Here is a 17,338-nt window from a genome sequence, read left to right as displayed (position 1 = left end):
ATCAGCAGGCTATAATTCTTTGTGGCATCATTACAGTAAGCCAAATCCCTGTGCCATTCACTCAGTGTGTTTTCAAAAAACAAGGGAACCCAAAGAAGTACCAAGGACCTTGGGCAATAGATTATTAAAGAAAACAGTGGTCCTTAGAATAAGGAATTTATCAGTACAATATAACATATAGACTCCAATAAGTACTATATCTCAGAGTTTTTCAGTGCCCAGCCGGGCCTGAATTTTAATTTCATGTATGAAAAAAATACAATGACCACAGGGTCTGATTCAGGAGTTGATAGGGTACAAGCCTGCACCTATCCAAAGTACATTCGAACAACGTTCGAGGAAGGAAAAATAGGAGTAAACAAAGAGGAAGCAAAGAAGTTCAGGCAAAAAGAACATGGGAGCCAACTGTCCCTTGCATCATTAGTATCATTCACAAGCAAATTAGGACAAACAATAACTGTAACAAAATTAACATAATAGACAGGTTACAGAATTGTCAAAAAGTGTCGACGGCGTTTCGATCCCCCGGCTCCTATTGAACTGGGATCATCATCAGGACTTTCTAATTTATTGCCTGTAAGAACTTTTGTCATAAGCCTGTTTAAAGTAAAAAAGGGAGGAAAGAAAGAGAATTCTTTTTACATATAAAGCACTTAGTTCAGGACTTTTTCACATTCAGACAATATTTCTTGCTGTTCATGCCGAGGGCTACAAACAAGTGGGCGGACCATTCATGAAGGCGACCCGTGGCGAGTGAGTATTGGCCTCATGCAGACATACTGTGTGACAACGGAATTCAATGGCGGCGCACTCTTGTGAATGTAAGTGAAGTGAAGGTGTCAGTTTATATACTTGAAAAGTATTACCGCTTGTGCATACAGACAGTGAAGCACTCGTGGCGAGTTCAAACTGGGGCTAGCGTGTGCCGCAACATGTGTCTAGGTGGTTATCGTGTAAACGTAATAGCCGATTGTTAGACATACCTTATAGCGCAAGGATTACTCTTTTTTATCGAGTTGCAATGAACGTAGTGTACAATGCCTAAGGATTAAAAGAGGCGGGTCAGTTCCGTGGTGAGCCGTTTGCGTGGTGACAAACAGTGGACTAAGGTGCCTAAAATTACCTCCGTTGAGACTCGGTAAACATCAACCTTGCAGAGAACGAATTACTCCCTTGCAGCGAGTTGGAGGTACAATGCCTGGGGATTTAAGGAAGCAGATCAGTTTCGTGGTGGGCCGTTTAGGCGTGCCTGGTGGTGGTATAGATTGCGTAAAAATTACCTCCGTATCTATTTGATGGATAAACTGGCATCAGTCTTTTCAATCCATCCATGCCGCAGATTTAAATGATTTGGGTCTTGTGGGGGCAGAGTTTCAATTTGCGCACTCTGTAAAAAAGCGAGGATTACTTATTGTAATATATTAGGAAACGGAGCTGGCGAGGCGAGGGGAGCATAAGTGCGCTCTTACCTTTCTAATGCAGAAAATGCTGCTTGGCTCTACAGTCGAGCAAAATCCAACTCGGCGTGCACAATGGCAGCGAGCCGACTTCTCAGCAATCCGGAAGTGGAGTCCCAGCCGGTGTGAGGTGTTTAAATAAGAGCAGTAAAGGCACATAAATCTATGGCGGCCATCTTGGAACGGTAAAATATATGCTAGCGAAGTGTCTAAGTGCTCACCTTCATGCATGTTTCGTGACTTTTAGGAACAATACCAAAAGAATTTACATTTACAATTATGTCATGTCATTATAGCTTTCAAATGCACAAGTAAAATACGTTCTGGATGGTATTGATTCGCACAGCGGTTCTAACCTGTGAGCTCCAGTACTGTGAGCTTTGTGCAGTGGACCTTAGAAAAAAGAGATGGTAGTGACATTTTCAGCCCAACTAGTAGTTTTCCTTCACTAATTCATTATTAGTGGCAGTATGACTCTGTGTCCGAAAGAAAGTTCAGAAGACCCAAGTCTATTTTTTTTCAGAGTAAGCCAGCCCAATCCTCTGTACGATTAAGTCCATTCTGGATCGTGTCCAAGAGGATGATGCATTTGAGTTCCTCATGGTTGAGCAGTTGGCTCATATTGCCACCTCTCGCCGGTAACTTCAATGACTTTAGTATGGTCCAGCGGAATTCGTCTTCCTTGTGTTTGGCGTCAGTAAAGTGTTCCACAAGTGGGGCATTAGGAGTTTGGCAGCGGATGCGGCTCCTGTGTTGGCAAATCCTTGTTTTTACCTTCTGTGAAGTTTGGCCAACATACATTTTGTTACAGGGACATTGAATCAAGTATATTACATTACAGGTGTTGCAATTAGACAAAGAAGAGCTAGTAAAAGTGATATTATTAAATACTCTTGTTTTTCCTTCAATGGCCATGTCACACACACTGCAATTACCACATTTCACATGCCCGACAACGGGGGGCATGCCCCAAATAGCTTCAAGTGTAGATGCTTGGGTGGGACTTGGTAGTGCTGCTCGCACTAAATGGTCCTTCAAATTCTTACTTTTCTTGAAGGCGAACAAGGGACGCTCAAGTTCAAGTATGCCTGCATTCACCACTGGCCAATGTTGGAGTACCATTTTCCTCATTTTATTTGACACAGGGGAGAAAGTGGTCACACAGGCTAGTCTGTCCTGGGGTGTCTTGTGTGTCGGTGTGAGTAGTGTTTCTCTGGGTCTGTACCATGCTCTCTTTAGGGCATTTTTGACAATTCTCTTTGGGTAGCCCCTGTTTTTGAGTTTATCAGCTAAGATGGCACTTTCTTTGAAATAGTCCTGCCTACAGGAGCAATTTCTCCTAATTCGCAGGAACTGGGAGAATGGGAGTGAGTCGCGCAATGCTCTAGGATGATGGCTGGAATAGTCCAGTAGGGTATTGCGCTCTGTTGTTTTTCTGAATAGTCGGGTCAAAAGGACTCCTTCCTGGTGAAAAATAGTGAGATCCAGGAAATCAATAGCCAATTTGTCAGATGTTAAGGTAAAATTGAGGCCGCAACAATTATTGTCCATCCAGTGTAGGAAGTGGCGCAGATCACTGACTTCGCATCTCCAAATCATGAAGATGTCGTCAATGTATCTGCGCCACAAACCTATCCCTGGGTAGAACGGGTTCGAGGATGTTAATATTACCTCGGTCTCAATCTCATTCATGAATAATACTGCCAGGTTTGGAGCAAAAATTGCTCCCATGCTTGTCCCCTTTATCTGCTGATAGAACACGCCATTAAATGTAAAAAAGTTCCTTGTCAGACAGATTTCGAGAAGTTGTAAAATGAACTCCGTTGGTATTGTGTGTGGGCGTGGTCGTGTATCCAAAGTCTTCTGAATCACCTTCAGGGCTAGAACCTGGGGAATGTTTGTGTAAAGGGACTCTACGTCCATGGTACACAGGGTGTCTGTCACTGGGTTGAATGGTAAATTTTCAACCAATGAAATCATGGACATAGAGTCTCTCACATAACAGGGCGTGGAGGGGACAAAACCTTTTATGAAATAATCAATAAAGGAACCAAGAGGCTCCAGAATTGAACCGCAAGCTGAAACAATGGGGCGGCCTGGTGGTGACGTTACACTCTTATGGACTTTCGGTAGAGTATATATTACTGGTGTCCTGGGGCTTGTGATATTCAAATAATTAAACTCTTTCTTGGATAAGAAGCCCTCTGCCATTGCGTCTGTAGTGATTTTCTTTATAAGTTCCTGTATCTCTTTTGTAGGGTTAGCCGCTAGCCTTTGGTAATGTTCCCTGTTATCTAGCTGTCTCTGTATTTCTTGGGTGTACGAGTCAAGGTTTTGGAGAACAATTCCACCACCCTTGTCGGCACTCTTGATGACCAATGAAGTATTCATTTTCAATGTGGAAATAGCCTGTTTTTCCTTCAGTGTGATATTATATGGGGTAAACCTGTGCTTACCCTGCAAAATGGCGAGATCTTTTAATACCAATTTCTCAAAGGTGATTATTTCCGCAGGGATCATGCAAGATGAAGGCAAAAAAGTGGACGGTGGTCGGAAAGGAGTCAGAGCCTTACTCTCTTGGCCAGGATGCAGTTGGAAAAAGGCCTTAAGCCGAACTCGTCTATAGAACCTCATCAGTTCTGTGTGGAGCTCTAAAAAGTTAGGTGGGGTTGTGGGCACAAAAGTGAGACCTTTCTTGAGGAGGGAAAATTCATCCTCCTTGAGTGAATAGTTAGAAATATTGAAAATAGGAATGGTTTCTATGCGAAAGGGTGGCGAGTTTACCACTGATAATAATTGTTCCTCGTCCGCCGCTCTCCCGGTGGATTGACCCATCTCTGGGTTTTCTTGACCTTCCCTCTCTGAGGGGTGCCTTGTTGGCCCCTCTGTAAAAAAGCACTAGTCCCAGTGTTCTGGTGTGCACCACCTCGTCTGGAGGTGCTGCTACCTTCGCCTGCGTCTGAGTTATCAGACGATTCAGCCGAGGTGTCCGAGAAGCCTACTATGTTCCTGCGTCTATTGAATCCGCCCCAAGGTCTATATTGCTGAGGGTTGGTGTATACCCGATTTGTATAAAAATCCTTTTGTAGGTATGGATATGTCGCCTCAATATTGTATGTTTTTATGTCTTTTTTTATTTTATTTGATTTTTTATTTTGTTCTATTCTATGAAACTCAGCGATGGTTTTATCCACCTGTTCAAGGAGTTTCTTGCTGTCCTCAGTGATATCTGAGTCCTGAATTTGTTTTAGGATGTCTGAGATTTCTACTTCGAGGGATTGGTTCCTAAAAGTCACGAAACATGCATGAAGGTGAGCACTTAGACACTTCGCTAGCATATATTTTACCGTTCCAAGATGGCCGCCATAGATTTATGTGCCTTTACTGCTCTTATTTAAACACCTCACACCGGCTGGGACTCCACTTCCGGATTGCTGAGAAGTCGGCTCGCTGCCATTGTGCACGCCGAGTTGGATTTTGCTCGACTGTAGAGCCAAGCAGCATTTTCTGCATTAGAAAGGTAAGAGCGCACTTATGCTCCCCTCGCCTCGCCAGCTCCGTTTCCTAATATATTACAATAAGTAATCCTCGCTTTTTTACAGAGTGCGCAAATTGAAACTCTGCCCCCACAAGACCCAAATCATTTAAATCTGCGGCATGGATGGATTGAAAAGACTGATGCCAGTTTATCCATCAAATAGATACGGAGGTAATTTTTACGCAATCTATACCACCACCAGGCACGCCTAAACGGCCCACCACGAAACTGATCTGCTTCCTTAAATCCCCAGGCATTGTACCTCCAACTCGCTGCAAGGGAGTAATTCGTTCTCTGCAAGGTTGATGTTTACCGAGTCTCAACGGAGGTAATTTTAGGCACCTTAGTCCACTGTTTGTCACCACGCAAACGGCTCACCACGGAACTGACCCGCCTCTTTTAATCCTTAGGCATTGTACACTACGTTCATTGCAACTCGATAAAAAAGAGTAATCCTTGCGCTATAAGGTATGTCTAACAATCGGCTATTACGTTTACACGATAACCACCTAGACACATGTTGCGGCACACGCTAGCCCCAGTTTGAACTCGCCACGAGTGCTTCACTGTCTGTATGCACAAGCGGTAATACTTTTCAAGTATATAAACTGACACCTTCACTTCACTTACATTCACAAGAGTGCGCCGCCATTGAATTCCGTTGTCACACAGTATGTCTGCATGAGGCCAATACTCACTCGCCACGGGTCGCCTTCATGAATGGTCCGCCCACTTGTTTGTAGCCCTCGGCATGAACAGCAAGAAATATTGTCTGAATGTGAAAAAGTCCTGAACTAAGTGCTTTATATGTAAAAAGAATTCTCTTTCTTTCCTCCCTTTTTTACTTTAAACAGGCTTATGACAAAAGTTCTTACAGGCAATAAATTAGAAAGTCCTGATGATGATCCCAGTTCAATAGGAGCCGGGGGATCGAAACGCCGTCGACACTTTTTGACAATTCTGTAACCTGTCTATTATGTTAATTTTGTTACAGTTATTGTTTGTCCTAATTTGCTTGTGAATGATACTAATGATGCAAGGGACAGTTGGCTCCCATGTTCTTTTTGCCTGAACTTCTTTGCTTCCTCTTTGTTTACTCCTATTTTTCCTTCCTCGAACGTTGTTCGAATGTACTTTGGATAGGTGCAGGCTTGTACCCTATCAACTCCTGAATCAGACCCTGTGGTCATTGTATTTTTTTCATACATGAAATTAAAATTCAGGCCCGGCTGGGCACTGAAAAACTCTGAGATATAGTACTTATTGGAGTCTATATGTTATATTGTACTGATAAATTCCTTATTCTAAGGACCACTGTTTTCTTTAATAATCTATTGCCCAAGGTCCTTGGTACTTCTTTGGGTTCCCTTGTTTTTTGAAAAGACTTGAGCGCAAACGCTGGTTTGCAAGGGCTCTTCATTGTCCAAAACCCCTCGTGGCTTTGGGTCCCCCTAGCACCCCCATCCCCTCCCTATACCTAAACTCCTTCCTTAAACTTTCTATCCCCTCCAAAATATCGCACTATGTCAAGTCATGCTCCACTCTACACAGACGAATATTTAAAACAACTCTGCTCGGGCCCATCTCTACTGTCTGATACCTCAGAAGTCCCCAGTCAGGAGAATGCCGCACTACCCGAACAGTTAGAAAAACTCAGAAAGAAACAGGTCCGGCTACAATTGATGATACTAATGCTAACAGATTACCTAAAGGCCGACGTAATTCCACTAGGATTACAAGTACGTAATATACCTGGGATTTTCACAGACAATCCTAAATACATAAGCAATTTCAGCTACATAGGAACAACTTGCTCACGTCATTGGCTGGCACTAGGGATAGATATTGCTGTTGAGACCCTTAAATCCCTCGAAGTAGAAATCTCAGACATCCTAAAACAAATTCAGGACTCAGATATCACTGAGGACAGCAAGAAACTCCTTGAACAGGTGGATAAAACCATCGCTGAGTTTCATAGAATAGAACAAAATAAAAAATAAAATAAAATAAAAAAAGACATAAAAACATACAATATTGAGGCGACATATCCATACCTACAAAAGGATTTGTATACAAATCGGGTATACACCAACCCTCAGCAATATAGACCTTGGGGCAGATTCAATAGACGCAGGAACATAGTAGGCTTCTTGGACACCTCGGCTGAATCGTCTGATAACTCAGACGCAGGCGAAGGTAGCAGCACCTCCAGACGAGGTGGTGCACACCAGAACACTGGGACTAGTGCTTTTTTACAGAGGGGCCAACAAGGCACCCCTCAGAGAGGGAAGGTCAAGAAAACCCAGAGATGGGTCAATCCACCGGGAGAGCGGCGGACGAGGAACAATTATTATCAGTGGTAAACTCGCCACCCTCTCGCATAGAAACCATTCCTATTTTCAATATTTCTAACTATTCACTCAAGGAGGATGAATTTTCCCTCCTCAAGAAAGGTCTCACTTTTGTGCCCACAACCCCACCTAACTTTTTAGAGCTCCACACAGAACTGATGAGGTTCTTTAGACGAGTTCGGCTTAAGGCCTTTTTCCAACTGCATCCTGGCCAAGAGAGTAAGGCTCTGACTCCTTTCCGACCACCGTCCACTTTTTTGCCTTCATCTTGCATGATCCCTGCGGAAATAATCACCTTTGAGAAATTGGTATTAAAAGATCTCGCCATTTTGCAGGGTAAGCACAGGTTTACCCCATATAATATCACACTGAAGGAAAAACAGGCTATTTCCACATTGAATATGAATACTTCATTGGTCATCAAGAGTGCCGACAAGGGTGGTGGAATTGTTCTCCAAAACCTTGACTCGTACACCCAAGAAATACAGAGACAGCTAGATAACAGGGAACATTACCAAAGGCTAGCGGCTAACCCTACAAAAGAGATACAGGAACTTATAAAGAAAATCACTACAGACGCAATGGCAGAGGGCTTCTTATCCAAGAAAGAGTTTAATTATTTGAATATCACAAGCCCCAGGACACCAGTAATATATACTCTACCGAAAGTCCATAAGAGTGTAACGTCACCACCAGGCCGCCCCATTGTTTCAGCTTGCGGTTCAATTCTGGAGCCTCTTGGTTCCTTTATTGATTATTTCATAAAAGGTTTTGTCCCCTCCACGCCCTGTTATGTGAGAGACTCTATGTCCATGATTTCATTGGTTGAAAATTTACCATTCAACCCAGTGACAGACACCCTGTGTACCATGGACGTAGAGTCCCTTTACACAAACATTCCCCAGGTTCTAGCCCTGAAGGTGATTCAGAAGACTTTGGATACACGACCACGCCCACACACAATACCAACGGAGTTCATTTTACAACTTCTCGAAATCTGTCTGACAAGGAACTTTTTTACATTTAATGGCGTGTTCTATCAGCAGATAAAGGGGACAAGCATGGGAGCAATTTTTGCTCCAAACCTGGCAGTATTATTCATGAATGAGATTGAGACCGAGGTAATATTAACATCCTCGAACCCGTTCTACCCAGGGATAGGTTTGTGGCGCAGATACATTGACGACATCTTCATGATTTGGAGATGCGAAGTCAGTGATCTGCGCCACTTCCTACACTGGATGGACAATAATTGTTGCGGCCTCCATTTTACCTTAACATCTGACAAATTGGCTATTGATTTCCTGGATCTCACTATTTTTCACCAGGAAGGAGTCCTTTTGACCCGACTATTCAGAAAAACAACAGAGCGCAATACCCTACTGGACTATTCCAGCCATCATCCTAGAGCATTGCGCGACTCACTCCCATTCTCCCAGTTCCTGCGAATTAGGAGAAATTGCTCCTGTAGGCAGGACTATTTCAAAGAAAGTGCCATCTTAGCTGATAAACTCAAAAACAGGGGCTACCCAAAGAGAATTGTCAAAAATGCCCTAAAGAGAGCATGGTACAGACCCAGAGAAACACTACTCACACCGACACACAAGACACCCCAGGACAGACTAGCCTGTGTGACCACTTTCTCCCCTGTGTCAAATAAAATGAGGAAAATGGTACTCCAACATTGGCCAGTGGTGAATGCAGGCATACTTGAACTTGAGCGTCCCTTGTTCGCCTTCAAGAAAAGTAAGAATTTGAAGGACCATTTAGTGCGAGCAGCACTACCAAGTCCCACCCAAGCATCTACACTTGAAGCTATTTGGGGCATGCCCCCCGTTGTCGGGCATGTGAAATGTGGTAATTGCAGTGTGTGTGACATGGCCATTGAAGGAAAAACAAGAGTATTTAATAATATCACTTTTACTAGCTCTTCTTTGTCTAATTGCAACACCTGTAATGTAATATACTTGATTCAATGTCCCTGTAACAAAATGTATGTTGGCCAAACTTCACAGAAGGTAAAAACAAGGATTTGCCAACACAGGAGCCGCATCCGCTGCCAAACTCCTAATGCCCCACTTGTGGAACACTTTACTGACGCCAAACACAAGGAAGACGAATTCCGCTGGACCATACTAAAGTCATTGAAGTTACCGGCGAGAGGTGGCAATATGAGCCAACTGCTCAACCATGAGGAACTCAAATGCATCATCCTCTTGGACACGATCCAGAATGGACTTAATCGTACAGAGGATTGGGCTGGCTTACTCTGAAAAAAAAATAGACTTGGGTCTTCTGAACTTTCTTTCGGACACAGAGTCATACTGCCACTAATAATGAATTAGTGAAGGAAAACTACTAGTTGGGCTGAAAATGTCACTACCATCTCTTTTTTCTAAGGTCCACTGCACAAAGCTCACAGTACTGGAGCTCACAGGTTAGAACCGCTGTGCGAATCAATACCATCCAGAACGTATTTTACTTGTGCATTTGAAAGCTATAATGACATGACATAATTGTAAATGTAAATTCTTTTGGTATTGTTCCTAAAAGTCACGAAACATGCATGAAGGTGAGCACTTAGACACTTCGCTAGCATATATTTTACCGTTCCAAGATGGCCGCCATAGATTTATGTGCCTTTACTGCTCTTATTTAAACACCTCACACCGGCTGGGACTCCACTTCCGGATTGCTGAGAAGTCGGCTCGCTGCCATTGTGCACGCCGAGTTGGATTTTGCTCGACTGTAGAGCCAAGCAGCATTTTCTGCATTAGAAAGGTAAGAGCGCACTTATGCTCCCCTCGCCTCGCCAGCTCCGTTTCCTAATATATTACAACAAGTAATCCTCGCTTTTTTACAGAGTGCGCAAATTGAAACTCTGCCCCCACAAGACCCAAATCATTTAAATCTGCGGCATGGATGGATTGAAAAGACTGATGCCAGTTTATCCATCAAATAGATACGGAGGTAATTTTTACGCAATCTATACCACCACCAGGCACGCCTAAACGGCCCACCACGAAACTGATCTGCTTCCTTAAATCCCCAGGCATTGTACCTCCAACTCGCTGCAAGGGAGTAATTCGTTCTCTGCAAGGTTGATGTTTACCGAGTCTCAACGGAGGTAATTTTAGGCACCTTAGTCCACTGTTTGTCACCACGCAAACGGCTCACCACGGAACTGACCCGCCTCTTTTAATCCTTAGGCATTGTACACTACGTTCATTGCAACTCGATAAAAAAGAGTAATCCTTGCGCTATAAGGTATGTCTAACAATCGGCTATTACGTTTACACGATAACCACCTAGACACATGTTGCGGCACACGCTAGCCCCAGTTTGAACTCGCCACGAGTGCTTCACTGTCTGTATGCACAAGCAGTAATACTTTTCAAGTATATAAACTGACACCTTCACTTCACTTACATTCACAAGAGTGCGCCGCCATTGAATTCCGTTGTCACACAGTATGTCTGCATGAGGCCAATACTCACTCGCCACGGGTCGCCTTCATGAATGGTCCGCCCACTTGTTTGTAGCCCTCGGCATGAACAGCAAGAAATATTGTCTGAATGTGAAAAAGTCCTGAACTAAGTGCTTTATATGTAAAAAGAATTCTCTTTCTTTCCTCCCTTTTTTACTTTAAACAGGCTTATGACAAAAGTTCTTACAGGCAATAAATTAGAAAGTCCTGATGATGATCCCAGTTCAATAGGAGCCGGGGGATCGAAACGCCGTCGACACTTTTTGACAATTCTGTAACCTGTCTATTATGTTAATTTTGTTACAGTTATTGTTTGTCCTAATTTGCTTGTGAATGATACTAATGATGCAAGGGACAGTTGGCTCCCATGTTCTTTTTGCCTGAACTTCTTTGCTTCCTCTTTGTTTACTCCTATTTTTCCTTCCTCGAACGTTGTTCGAATGTACTTTGGATAGGTGCAGGCTTGTACCCTATCAACTCCTGAATCAGACCCTGTGGTCATTGTATTTTTTTCATACATGAAATTAAAATTCAGGCCCGGCTGGGCACTGAAAAACTCTGAGATATAGTACTTATTGGAGTCTATATGTTATATTGTACTGATAAATTCCTTATTCTAAGGACCACTGTTTTCTTTAATATTCACTCAGTGTGAGCAGTGGACCTCCGCCCCATGTCATCACAATACACCTCTTAGCCAATACCAAGAAAAGCGCAACAAACTTCCTAACCAAGGCCGGTATATCCTTGACGTATCCCAGCAGGGCAATTGAAGAGTCAGGTGCCAATATAGCCTTAGAGCTTGACGTGGTGGGCTCTACCTGCCATTAAAGGCCCGCTCCCTTGTTAAAGGCCCTCGCCTTCGGCTTGGGCCTTTAACCGCGGCCGCAATTCTGCCGCGGTGGTTTAGCTGAGTGGGTGGGGCCACGTCGGCCAACAGACGTTCACAGCACTATGGAGGTAGTGCTCGCGACGGCCGTTGTCTGACAAACGCAGCGAAGGGGTTAACGAGGGAGCAGGTCTTTAATCGTCGGTAGAGCCCGCTACGGAGGACTCTAAGGATAGTAGAACATTCTGCCCATAGAGGGCAGAATATTCTAATTTGTAAAAACAAAGGCCTCTCGGAGCCCGAGGGGGTTTAAATTCCCTCGGGCTCTTAAAGGCCGTTGTGCACAGCAACAGCTGTGAAATGAAAAAAAAAACATTGGAATGTTGCTCTCCGGGCTTCTACCAGCCAGTAGAAGCCAGAGCACTCCATTGTCTTCAAAGGAGCTCTCAACATTCCAATGTTCTATTTCTACCAAGCAAAGCTATGATAATATCTCCACATATTTGTAATTTTATGACTGTTTATCTGATGAGTGTCTCACAGTAAAGCTTATGCTTGATAAATAGACCCGAGTTTGCTACAGGTACCAGCCATTGATTAAGGCTAAAGGCCTGATTGGTTTACTGAGAAAAGTTATGTCAGATGCCAAAGGTCTGATCTGTCTATGAAGAAAAGTGACAATTAAAATATATCTGACATTTTACGAAAAGCATATTGAAGAAATTTGTTTTTAGGGGGGATGTTACTGCATTATGTTAAAGCCTGTAGGCATTTTATTACATGGAATCGCACAGATTACTCTAGAAGGGAAAGATTTTGGTTTTGGTTACCCCCTCTGACAACACATGTGTACAGCAGATTAGTACTGGTAAAATCATTGTTAGGCCCAGTTAGAGGGGTCGTAAATTGGTTTGCCTAGTTAGGTAAATTGTTTAGTTTTGGACACAGAGCACTTTAAAGCCTTGCCGCACCAGGCTGCTCTTCGGAATATTGTTCAGGAACAGTGGTTGACCTATTTTGGGCCCTGGCATTTCCAAGCTGGTGCTGGGGATTTGGCATTATATACTCTGTGCCACTGGAAGCCAGTGCAGTTCATTAAGGCCAATGTGATGCAGATGATTTATTTTATTTGAAACTGAGTCTGTCTGTTTGGCTTTGTAGTCGCTCGATTTTCAATACCTCTTTCTTTAGGGCTCCAGCATACACAACACTGCTTTTATCCAGGCTACTAGACTATAAATCTAGAGAGCAGTGCTTAATTTGAGCCAGTGGTTTTGGGTGCTCGGCACCGGCACTTTATTGTCAACACCAGCACTTTTGACAGTCTGCCACAAGATGGGACTGCCTCTGTAATTTGTCGATGAGCCCAACAACATTTATTTATGAGTTCAATATACATTAAAAATGACTAATATCTGCCGGCCAAGCCATTCTTCTAACTGTGGGGGCCTGAAATAATCTGACCTGTCATGCTTGTAGGAGTGTGATGGTGAATAGCTACGTAGGTACTGTCACTGGCAGCACTGGTAGAGACAATGGGTGGTGCAAGTTTCAGTGACTTCATGACGAGGGCCCTGATATTTATTGTTTTAAAAACTGAGCACTGCTATGGAGTATCACATTATAGGCACATGCAGACATAAATAGCATATGCTCACTAAGGTCTTGCATTCTCATTGTAAAATAGAGGTGCAAACGCATGCTGTTTGGGCCACTTTGTCTTCATTAGTCACCCACCACTATCAATGTAGACCTATACTGCAAAATATTGCGGAATTGGCTGATTGTGTAATACCGCTACAAACAACTCTTTCTGCAATTACTTAAACTTGGCTTGGAGGTTTAACAAACAGGTATCAGAAACATGGTTTTCAACAGTCCTTTCAACCAGTCTTTTCTGGCAGCAAATTCCTTCTGGCGTCACTTCAGATCAATTCTGGCATGTGTGCTATATTAACATGATGCTAGAGTAGAGCTAGAAGGACTGGATCCATGCTACATTTTAGAGACAACCACTGACTACGTTATCATGTTTCATTGTTGTGTGTGATTTGATCTCATGTGGAGATCCTGAACTACGGCATGAATCTGGACCGCCAGGACCTGCGTTGGGTAATCATGTTCTCTACCTTCCTTCCCTAGGTGATATTGTCAATTTGGTGATTCTTTCTTTTTTTCCTCCAGCTCCCAGGGATGCAGAGCTCCACCTGCCACAAGGCGAATGGGGTAAATCCCAATGCAGGACACAGCAGCAGTTCACGGCGTAACTATCTCTCTGTGTTTATGGGGTTCAGGGATCAAAGGATGAGGGCTATCCTGCACATGAAGCTGGTCCAGGTTTAGCACCATCTGTTGAGATCAGAGCTCCCTAGTTGCGCAGGTCCATGCATGCCTAGCTCATCCAGCTCAGATTTCTTTTGTATTGTGGTACTTGAAGTTATCTTTTTATAACGCGATAAACATCACTACAAGTGTCCGAATGTAGAGAAGAAACCTGGATTAGCTGAAGTTCTGAGTGCTCTATGAGATGAGATGATTGTGTGTGGACTGCAGTACCCAAGTGTAGATATACAGTAAGGATATTACTGGCTACTTTGGAAGGTAGTATTGAACTCTACCCCGCTTTCAGAGGTGCTAGCACCCACGTTTCTGGTGGGGGGCGGATGAAGAGGAGTTCATACTTAAGGTATGCCATTTGATTCATGCAATGTCATAGGAAGCCGTATTACATGATGTGAGGGTATCACTTGACAGAAGTGAGAAGGTGGGCAGAGGGATGGTGTATTAGGTAAAATTCATAGATGTGGTAATTCAGTGTTGGTAATGGGCAGGCTGGTAAAGGGAGGTGGTGATGCATGAAGGCTTGTGGTAAGAGCTGGTACTGGGGAGAAGGTGCTCCATGGAGGCTGGTAGTATGAGTTAGTATTGGACAAGTGGGTGATGCACCACAGCTGGTAGTGGGGGTAGGTTTATAAACAGGAGACACTGCTGCAGGCTGGTAGTACCAACTAACACTGGGCAGGATGTGATCCATGGAGGCTAGTAATATTAGCTGGTACAGTGGAGGATGTTGCTGTTTGGGCTGATGCTGATGGAGGAGTCAGTGCTTGCAGTCTGGTAATAAGGACTGGTACTAGGGAAAGAAGAGATGTTAAAATGAAGACGTACTGGTGGAAGAGGCAATGCACATAAGGTGGGGATGGATGGGGGCTTGTAATAGGGGGATGTTTATTTCAGAAGGTGGTGGTTTGTAGATCCTGGTAGTGGGAAAAGAAGGATTCATTGAAGTTGGTAGAGTGGGACTGGCACTAGATGAGGTCAGTTGGAAGTTGGCAATGGGGGACTATTAATGGAAGGATGAATTTTAACAGCTTTTAATAGGCAACTGGTATTGGGGTGGGAAATGGATTTTGATAGTGGGGACTTCTACTAGCAAGCTGGAGATATAAAGTCTTGTATGTTACTACATCATTGCATTTACATCGTCTAACCTTTACATCACCACCAGTACTTCTCCTCCCACTAGTGTCAAGGTACGTTTCAAATGTTTTTTTACCACAGTCTCACACTCACTACTTTACAACTACCTGTAACCTACTTTCACATCAACTTTTAATTTTTGTATTCTTAAAATGTATTATTATTTTAAATTGTAATTGTAACTCTTCTCTTACACAATTAATATCTTTAATTATTGCACAAAATATAATTTCTAAATCTACTTAATTAATTTATAATACAGTTAATGTTATATCCTAACCTCTGAATATATATTTTATTTTTCTGTTAACCTAACCCTAACCTTTCAGAATAATGTAAAATGTTATAATTAAATTAGAAGCTTTAACCTATTAGTTAGATGTATTTAAATATGTGGGAATTATTTTATTTTAACTACTTGACCCCTTGCTTGATAAAATCATATTAATGATCAATTATTTAAATTTAACAACCTCTGTCACATCTTTAAGGTATTCTGTTAAATTGCTAACATTTAAATATAAAAACATATCCCTACCATTGTATTCCTATAACTTATTTGTAACTAATTTATATCAAAAAGCTTATCTTTCTATAAATTATAAATGCATTTAATTGACAACTTAAGTTTATTTACTAAAGAAACATCAGCACAGAAATACGTTTTACATTTCTTTTTAAATGTAATATATGTGTATATAATTGACATGTATGCATGTAAGGTAGCAGCAACAACCCTTCCCTCCCCCCACAGCATTTTTACGAGCAGTTAATCAAACTGAATTGAATTGACTTTAAATTTCAAAATCAAATGTAAATTAATGTGTTTTATTTTTTATTAATAACCATGACCCCAAAATGAACTACGTTATGTTAGGTCATTTATTTGTCAGAGTTCCAGTGACCTACAATCTAGTTGCTCTCGCTCCCTGTGTCGTTCACACACCTTCATCCATTTGGCTTTACTCCATTCTCTCTCAGACTTTATCCGCAGTCTTACCGTTCAATGTCAGCCTTGCTTCCTTCCTTTCGTTGCTATTTCCTTTTCCTTCCTAACTCTCCCAGTCTCACTCCCACTTTTCCTCCTTGCCCCACGCCTCCCTGCTGCCATTTTCCCAAAAAAGGACAAGTGTCACACGGGACCTTTATAAAACTCATTCTTTCCTGACTTTTCTTTGCGTTGTGGTACTTGTCCTGTACAGTTAATATGACATACAAAACGTTACACACCAGCAGCGGCGACTCCTCGGCTAAGGCGGAGCGTCACCCCACAGAAAAAATAAAATAATAATAACTCCACGGTTAATATGATTTTATTTTTCACAAGTCTCTGAAGGTGCGGACGGGGCAGCCCACAGAGCAAGGGGAGGAGTGGTGAGCACTTTCGAAGTGCATGGTTTGACCGGCCGTCTTGGGCCGACCAAAAAGTCATGTGCACTTAGCATGTTGTGCACAGCCTGGGTGGAGAACATGCACAGGCTCCCACTGCCTGTCTGAGCACCGAACCACAACGCTCAGACCAATCACGATGCTGCTGTCATGATGACAGCAGCATCTGTATTGGCTAGGGGAGTCTGCTTCCTGCTGGCTCAAAGAGAATGGAGTAGAAGCGGCGTTCGGCAGCGCATGTAAGTTAATTTTTATTTTTTTCTTAAGCCACCTGACCTCCCCCTCCTCCCCATGCCTCCCGCCTCACCACTACTGCCCTGTAGCAGCCGCTACTGCATACCAGTATGCAAAGAAATAAGGGACAAAATATGCTCCTCATGATGTGACTTCACAACCTTTAGATTGTTTCCCATCCTTCTGTTACATTGCCACTCACTTTCTCTCTTTCTCTTCCCTTGTACCCTAAGGACGTCCTCAGTGTCTTCCCTCCAGATCCATACATAAGTAGTTTATACAATCCTGCTTTTCTTCTTTGTATTCTGGGACTTATGGACGTAATTGTACAGTGGGCTGCACAATGCTGCAAATCACAGAATGCAAAGAAAAAAACTTGGACCGGGACATCCACTCACTCATGGAACTACAGAAAATCAGTTTCAAGTTACTCTCCATCGTCCTTCCCTCACTTCTTCCTTTTCTGTCAGCTTCTCTCTCAAACTCTCCTTACTATTCTTTCTCTCACTCTGTTCCTTCTTTGATCTCTGCCTCCCACTTTCATTTAATCCCTTTCCCTCTTTTTGCTCCGCC

The 17,338-nt window shown here is 43.0% G+C and overlaps 1 protein-coding gene across 2 annotated transcripts in view; it reads left to right on the top strand.

Annotated features, from left to right (window-relative positions):
* The window catches only part of LOC144792072 (uncharacterized), a 484,547-nt gene that overhangs the window by 370,031 nt on the left and 97,178 nt on the right, over positions 1-17,338 (top strand). For both annotated transcript variants that reach the window (XM_078666920.1, XM_078666919.1), the window contains exon 17: positions 13,847-13,925. In XM_078666920.1, the coding sequence (XP_078523046.1) occupies positions 13,847-13,925 (79 nt within the window). The remainder of the gene's footprint in view (positions 1-13,846; positions 13,926-17,338) is intronic.

This window comes from Lissotriton helveticus, chromosome 11, assembly GCF_964261635.1.
Source record: "Lissotriton helveticus chromosome 11, aLisHel1.1, whole genome shotgun sequence".
Lineage (NCBI taxonomy): Eukaryota > Metazoa > Chordata > Amphibia > Caudata > Salamandridae > Lissotriton > Lissotriton helveticus.
The sequence above is the reverse complement of the archived record's forward strand: the minus strand, read 5'-3'. Positions and strand labels throughout refer to the sequence as shown.